Source organism: Pimephales promelas, chromosome 21 (assembly GCF_988280905.1).
Source record: "Pimephales promelas chromosome 21, fPimPro1.hap1.1, whole genome shotgun sequence".
Classification (NCBI taxonomy): Eukaryota; Metazoa; Chordata; class Actinopteri; order Cypriniformes; family Leuciscidae; genus Pimephales; species Pimephales promelas.
In genome coordinates, this window is record NC_142789.1 from 12,949,592 (window position 1) to 12,957,886 (window position 8,295).

The 8,295-nt window shown below is 36.5% G+C and overlaps 1 protein-coding gene across 2 annotated transcripts in view; it reads right to left on the bottom strand.

The window, feature by feature from the left end:
* ly75 (lymphocyte antigen 75) overlaps positions 1 to 7,379 on the bottom strand; it is a 42,888-nt gene extending 35,509 nt beyond the window's left edge. The window contains exons 1-2 of one of the 2 annotated variants that reach the window (XM_039657533.2): positions 7,101 to 7,379; positions 2,227 to 2,595 (exon numbers count right to left, since the gene is read on the bottom strand). In XM_039657533.2, the coding sequence (XP_039513467.2) occupies positions 2,227 to 2,595; positions 7,101 to 7,194 (463 nt within the window). In that variant the 5' untranslated portion in view covers positions 7,195 to 7,379. The remainder of the gene's footprint in view (positions 1 to 2,226; positions 2,596 to 7,100) is intronic. The other variant, XM_039657534.2, reaches the window with a different exon arrangement.
* Between the last annotated feature and the right edge of the window lie 916 nt (positions 7,380 to 8,295).

Sequence of the window (8,295 nt, forward strand, 5' to 3'; positions counted from 1 at the left end):
TTGCTACAGTCACATGATTCAACAGTGGTTAAACCAGTAAGCAAACATCCAGAGCAAAACCTGAAATTATTCTTGGAGGGCAGAGCAACGGAAATCGGATGAACTGGATGATCTGAACAACCGTTAAACCACAATCCTCCCCCTTATTAAACCACATAAACACAACAAGCACAGAAATGTTTCGAAATGTACCTACTCTACATCAATGTAGCGACAGGAAGTCACAACTTTGTTTTCAGGCAAACTGATCAAGTAAATAAATAAATAACTGTGTGGCCTCAATTCAATAAGTTGTGGACTCAGACAATCAGATAAGAGCTTGCAAGATAAGATCAAGAGCTTTTGTGCATCTTTTAGCAGATACCTTTATCTAAAATGATTTATAAGGTCAATCACCCTGGTCAACCCTTTTCAAAGGCACAACGGTTCATGCATCATCTTTTCAAGGCTTTGAACGTACAACCATTCAGCTACCCGCTCACAGCATGACCACTTAAAGCCTAAAGTATTTGAATGTTTTTGAAATAGTCTCTAATACTCACCAATGCAGTGCAAACAGCGAGCGACACTGTGAAATATTATACAATTTTAAATATATTTTAAAATATACTTTATCCTTGTGAGAGCAAAGCTGAATTTTCAGCATCATTACTCCAGTCTTCAGTGTCACATGATCCTTCAGATTTCTGAAGGATCAAGGATCACCATTTCTGAAGGATCAAGGATCACCTTTGCCATCACAGGAATTAATTACATATTAAAATATATTGAAATAGAAAATATAAAACAGTTATTTTTATACATTTCATAATGTATTATGTTTATGTTTTTATATGTTTTACAGTATTTTTGATTACAAAAAAAAAAATGCAACCTTGGTGAGCATAATGCCTGGTTCAGATTACACGATTTTTTTTTTGTCTGTTACGATAGTCACTGTGTCAGATTACGTGATTTTGACTCCTAAAATCTTGTCGTGTCGTGGACAAGACATGTCAGACTACACGTTGCTTCCTGACCAGTCATCGCCGTCTTTAACGGCACGCGTGATGTCATCGAGAAGGCGAAACTAGTAGCGAGTGACTTCCGGAAACATATGTAAACAAACAATGGATGAAGCGGTGAGTAGAGGTAGACCGATTAACCGATTAATTTTTGGCATTTTTTAACATAATCGGCATCGGCCAATATCCAAGTATATCAAGCCGATTATTAGGCAGGTGCATCTGTGGGCAGCCTAGTGTTATCGTGGAACACGTGTTTGACGCGCGCTGCCGCTAGAGTCATTTTCCAGCCGAGTGAGCAGCAGAAATACGTTATTGTTAGAAGTTAAATTAAATAAAATATAATAAATCTTATAATCTTATAATAATAATAAAAAAAATAAAATAAAATGTAATCATTTTAAGTTTTTTTTCTCCTTTTTTGTGATAATTAGGTTATGTCCATTTGTCTTTGTCTGTCAACAAACAAAACAAACCAAAAATACATGTTTCAGGACATTTTTTGAGAGGATAAAACGTTTTTGTTGAGAAAGTTTGTCTATGTTAAGTAATTATCATTTCTTTTACATTTTATCTTTCAAATAGAGGTTAAAAACCAAGCAAATATCGGCCAAAATAAATCAGCAGCATTAATCGGCCATCGGCCGACCCAGATTTCAAAAGATCGGTATCGGTGTGAAAAAAAACCATATCGGTCGACCTCTAGCGGTGAGTGTTGCATTGGCTTTCCTGTGTTCAGAAAAAAAGTAAAAAAGAAAGAAAACCCGACAATGGACACGTTCCTGGATTGCTCGAAGAGGACAGTATGGGCTGTCAATCCTCCAAAGAGAACTTGAGGTAAAATATTGTCTTCTTATATATTTTTACTTTTAGCACCTTCGTCTCCCTTTTCTTTTCGCCATTTTTGAAAGTTGTGTACGGAAAAGCTTGTCCTCCTATTGGTCAACCTCATACATGTGACGGAACCGTCGTGGACGACGGTTAAAAAAATTAAACATGCTAGTCTTTTTGTCGTGATGTCGTGAAGCATAGCAGACGCGACATAGGTTGTCGCCCACTATGAGGCACTATACGAGATAATACGAATCCCCACGACACCCTACATCAAACGGATCATGCCAAAATCAGGCTAAAATCGTGTAATCTGAACCAGGCATAAGACTTTTTTTCAAAAACTACTAACATGTAACGTAGGTATATAAAAAAAGCGGTAGTGTCATACTTTGATACGCCCACTGACAGATGTTATCCGAGCTCCCTCCTCTTTTCCAAGTGTCCTGTCCATCCCTCTTGGCAGTTACGGAGTTGTTAGGCCCGGCGCTGAGTTTCATTTGGTATTCTGTGTAGATGACGTCCTCATAGCACTTCCACCGCAGAATCTCCGTGGAGTCGCAGCTGGACAGGGTCACCGTTTTGGAGCGCACTTCCAGGCCCAGACACTTAGACGATTCCACGTGGAACAGCCTGTGGGCCGAACCCCACTTCCACGACACGGCTGGGACTAATGAACAATCTCCCAACATCAAGGCTTCATTCTGGACCAGGAGGCATTTCCCATTCCCATTGTGCTGGATAGTAAACGTGTCATCTCCTGCGTAAATAAAACAGTTTGTAATTTGATGATTATCTGAGAGAAGATGACAGTGGAGAGAAATCGACTCTGAAATCTAACGTACAAAAAACAAACACTGTATTATGTCTCATAACCACTATGTGCTTTTAATCACTGCTTTAGTTAAATCAACAAAGATAATTAAGATCCAATTGTCCTTAGATGCCCTTTTTATTCACATTATTCACACATATTCACATTTTTAACCCTTAAATGAATGAATGTTTTGCCAATCATTATTATATGTTCGGGTCTATATTTGACATGGATGGATCTCCTCTACATGTGCCGATAATATAAAACTTTCCTGATATTAGAGTAACAATAACAGAAGAATAAAATAAGGCATATTTTGTTAAAGGAGCCGTATGCGAGATTGTGGCCAAAACTGGTACTGCAATCACTTTCAAATTCCTTCCCTTTCCCCCTTGACTCGAGGTTGCCAGTAGGATCCAGTAGGAATGTTGGTTGCTACAAGAAGCTTCCAATAGCGTGCCGAAGTGATGACGTCACTTTGTAGGACAACTCGAAAGTTAGCGGTGCATGGGTTCCCTTGATCGAAAAGCTATGCTCCCTATAGACTTTTGGAAAATCGCAAAAAATAAGATTTGTGTTCAACAAAGAGTTGTGACCCTTACACGTTTTGTCTATCAATATAATCTTTACAAGTTAATCCAAAATTTACATATTTTGAAGCCTATATAAAGTAAAATAACATAAGCTGACTCAATAAAGTTTAAAAAAACACAAGTAGGTTATAACTGGTGTGTTTTATGTCAGCTCAAAACGTGAAAATATTTAAAGGCTTTGTTCACCACAGACCTTATTTCAGGCGATTTAGCAAAAACCCATTCAAAAATCCCATAGACTTTAGAGCGAGTAAAATGCTAACTCACTTCCGCGTTTTGGCCTACAAAGTGACGTCATAACTTCGGCACTCTATGGCAAGTGATGAGTCCTACACAGTGAGTTTTTTTCTGTTAAAGGGTTATTTCACTCAAAAATGAAAATTCTGTCAGTATTTACTCACCCTCATGTTGGTCCAACCCCGTAAGACCTTCGTTCATTTTCGGAACACAAATTAAGATATTTAAGATATTAAGATTGCTCCTGCATACTAGTCCCATAGGCTTCTTGAGGGAATGACACTTGCTGGCATTGAAAAGTCATCAAAGACATCGTTAAAATAGTCCAAGTGACTAGTGGCTCAATTTTAACTTTATCAAATGACGAGAACACTTTTTGTGCGCAAAAACAAACAAAAATAACGACTTTATTTCAACTATTCACTTCCTTCTCTTTGAGCCTCTAGTCAGTTAACGTAGCGTGATAGCGATAGTGTGATCACTATTGGCCGACGCTGGTCATGTGTGTGATGCGTGTGACGTACAATAACAGAAGCTTACGCTATTAAACTAGTAACCTGACTCGAGGCAGAGGGAGAAATAAACAAATAGTTGAAATAAAGTCGTTATTTTTGTTGTTTTTGTGCACAAAAAGTGTTCTCGTCGTTTGATGAACTTAAAATTGAGCCCCTGTAGTCACTTGGACTATTTTAACGATGTCCTTTAATGACTTTTCGAGGCCAGCAAGTCATTCCCTCAAGAAGCCTATGGACTAGTATACAGGAGCGATCTTAATATCTTAAATATCTTAATTTGTGTTCCGAAGATGAACGAAGGTCTTACGGGGTTGGAACAACATGAGGGTGAGTAAATACTGACAGAATTTTCATTTTTGGGTGAACTAACCCTTTAATTCTTTATTTCGGACTTTGCCACAAAGTATTTTGGATCCATTTCGACCCATTTTTTGGGGTTTCGCAACGTTAGACATTTTTTGTTTGTATCTGCAGCTGTGGTAACTAGAGAAGAGCTGGCAACCTGATTGCCACAACACTACTGACTCCGTGATTGGTAGATCGGTGGAGGGTGGAGCATCAGAACAAAACACAACATGACAACATCAACATCAGTTGTGGGCTGCAACTTCACTTTTTAAATGACAATATCCTGGCCGGACTACTGTTGTCAGTGATATAAATATTTGAAATGAACATGATTTCTTAATGTCTAGTGACATATCAGGGAAAATGTATGATTAATTGAAAAAACAATTCTTGCAAACAGCTCCTTTAACTTTTGGAGTTTGGAAGGGTTCAGTTTTAGCATGTGTTTTACACAATCATCACTGTCCTCGTCAGAGCTCATTTCCCAGTACATTCAGCATATGGCTCAAACATATTCTCAAAATGATCTTCAGTTTCCTCACCAGTTCCACCATCAAATGACAGTGACACTAATATTTGATTGCGTATATTTGATCGCTGAGCCATTTCACGTTTTGCTGATGATACTTCCTATTCTTTTGTTTTCTGCCTGCGATTACTATAAGAGAAACATCAATTCATCATTGTGTATCACCTTGTGGAATAAAGGTGAATTGCAAAGATTCAATTATTGTTGTGCAGAAAAAAAATGTTCTTTACACACCTTGGGTCGTTTTTACAAAAAACAATGAATTAAAAAAAAAACATAATTTTATTATTTTTCTTGTTATATTAGAATGAATTGATTGAGGAATACGAAGAAGGATGATGTCTAACTTTAAAAAAACTAAAGAAGAGAAAGATAGTGACTGTCCCGAGCCACTAAAGACCCGAGGTATGCGTTTATGGGTTAATCAAGACATATCTATTTGTATAGATGTGCAGAATATCTAGAGTCGGCTGTATGTTTATACAGCAGTGTGTTGTGTTATTGGCAAATTATTGGCAAAAAGTTGTGTAAATTGGCATTTCTCTCTTGCCAAAGTGAAGTTATTTTCCACAACATCTGATCAAGTGTCATAGTCGTGTCATAACGGTGTCTGCACTCTGCTTTGCACTTTGCTGTTTGGAACAACAGGCAGAAAACAAAGGGCTTTTTGAGTCATGGAGTGCTCTGTTGAGGGTGGCGCGTCACTGCAGGCCCAACAAAACAAACACTACATCAACATTTCTCTGAAGAACACGGCTGCAAATCTTTGTTTGATTGTTTATTTAACCAGTCTGTTTACATATTTAACCAATATGTGTGGACATGCTAGAAATTAATAATCTATTCGGTTAACACTTTACAATAAGGTTTCATTTGTTAACATTATCTAATGTATTAACTAACAACTATACAGTGAGTTACTGTATTTATAAATCTTTGTTAATATTAGTCAATAAAAATACAATCATTCATTGTTTGTTCATGTTAGCTTACAGAGCATTAATTGTTAACAAACACAATACTTTTTTTGAAGTATTTTTCATTCTTAGTTCAGTTAGTTAACTGAAGCAGTTAGTTAACTAATATTCAATATAAGTACACATTTTAATGTTAACATAATCTTATTCTAAATTTATAGATTATTTAATAACAAATAAAAATTATTATAGTTATATAATTAACTTGAAAATGTTAATACAATATGATATAAACAAATGCTTGTAAGTAATCATATTTACTTTTTGATATTTATTATAATACCATAAACTGTTTTTAATGATGTGTTTGAATTTTGTCTATGAGCATAATAAAAATAATCTAGTAAATACTAGGCAAACCTGAAGGCTTGAAGGAAAACAGTTTAAAGGCTTAAGGCCAAAAAAGTGTCATTAAAGTTCAAGTGGTTCTATGTCTCACTTCCCCCACTAACTCAAATAAATATTTTATAAATATATAAATATGTATTCAATATAACTATACGACGTAATATACATATTGCATTTCAAATATTTAATTCATTAGAATATTTAATCAATTAGGCTATTTATAAATACACAGGCCTACATATAGGGTATATAATGACAACTTAAACATAAATGACACAGTAAATATAGCGGATGTGGTATATAAAAAAGAATATGGACTTCATAATTTGAAGGCTAAAGGGCAAAACATGTTGTAATGCAAATTTTCTCTCTCTCTCTCTCTCTCTCTCACTCACTCACTCACACACACACACACACACACACACACACACACACACACACACACACACACACACACACACACACATCAAGCAGAAATATGAGGAGGTGTTTTGCAAAAGGTGAATATGAGCCGTGATCGCACGAGGCAATGCAGTGGGTTAATATGTCAGTCAGTGGTGCAGTTAAAAAAAATGTGTATCAATGTCAAAAATTGGTCATAACCCGAGTCTAAACAGCATGTGAACGACACACCACACCAGACCCACCCACGAACTCACACATGTAAACTGAATTTAACAAATGGAGTGTATTATATGCTTCAGAACGCATTACCAACTGAAACCTGCCTCTCTAAACTCCCTCTCAAGGTAACAGCACCTTCACCATAAGTCAGACTGCCTTCGGTCATTTTAGGCATTTCAAGTTTTAAATTTTAAATGGTCCAATATTTGTAACGGCAGTTAGTATGATGTTACAGATTATATTACAGTGAGTATACAGAACAGAAAGACAGACTTACCGCCGTTTACCGCTGATGCGTAACTTGGAGCTACGCTTTCTCCTAAAAGTAGGAATATAATTGTGTAAAACAACTTCTGTGTGCTCCAATCCATGATGAGAAATGTAAACAACCCCTCCTGACTGCAGTCATACGTTTCCCTAGACTACATATGCCTGTAAAAGCCGGTTAGTTCTCTCACGCTTTAAGCGGCAGAAAATCCCCCTTGATTATATTGCCTCGACTCTCCTGAAACATTTTCTGTTTCTGTTTATTGCTATCCAAACGGGGGCCGCGGTTGTGTGTGTGTCAGCTGTCAAGTAGACTACGTCATGGTGCAAACGCCACGCCCTTAATAGCAAGTGCTGCTGCGCTTATTGATCGTGCTTCGTGTGTCTCATCGACCTCTTTGTATATTAGCCACATTGATTATTAAAGCTGTTTTTTTTTTTTTTTTTTTGTATTACTTTAGCTTGGGGGGTTAGTAACGTAGTCAGTACGGTTTAAAATAATTCATATTCGTGTATTTGACTATTTAATCAGCCCAATTGTGCTTTCATATTTTAATTTAAACAGTTTTAAATATTATGATAATTGCAATAGTGTGTGTGTGTGTGTGTGTGTGTGTGTGTGTGTGTGTGTGTGTGTGTGTGTGTGTGTGTGTGTGTGTGTGTGTGTGTGTGTGTGTGTGTGTGTGTAATGTATGTGTGTGTGTGTGTGTAATGTATAATAATGCACTGTGGGAATATTTGTGGGTCCTGATGATGTCTGATGTTACCAGAAAAAGTGGTCAACATTATTTTAATATCTAGTCAGTGATAGAGTGCTAGCATTTTCATCTAAACTAATTCAGTATATTTTCAGCTTCAGAATCATGTCCAAGCCTATTTCACTTTTATCAAAAGCAACTTACACATGTGGAGAGCAATAGAAGCAATAAAACTAACAATAAGTCAACAATATGCAAGTGCTGTGACCAGTCCGTTAGTCCAGCATTTTAACGTATATATACATATATATATATATATATATATATATATGTCTTCAGACGTTTCTTAAAACTCGTGTTGAGCTTGTGTTAAGTGTTGTGGAAATAATTCTCTGTTGTTCGAAAAGATAGGAGGAAGAAGACAATTGGAAACCTCTTCAAAGTCAAAGTATCAAAAGTTTATTTTCTTGCAAGAAAACAATTCCGAACTTGGCATTCAACATACAA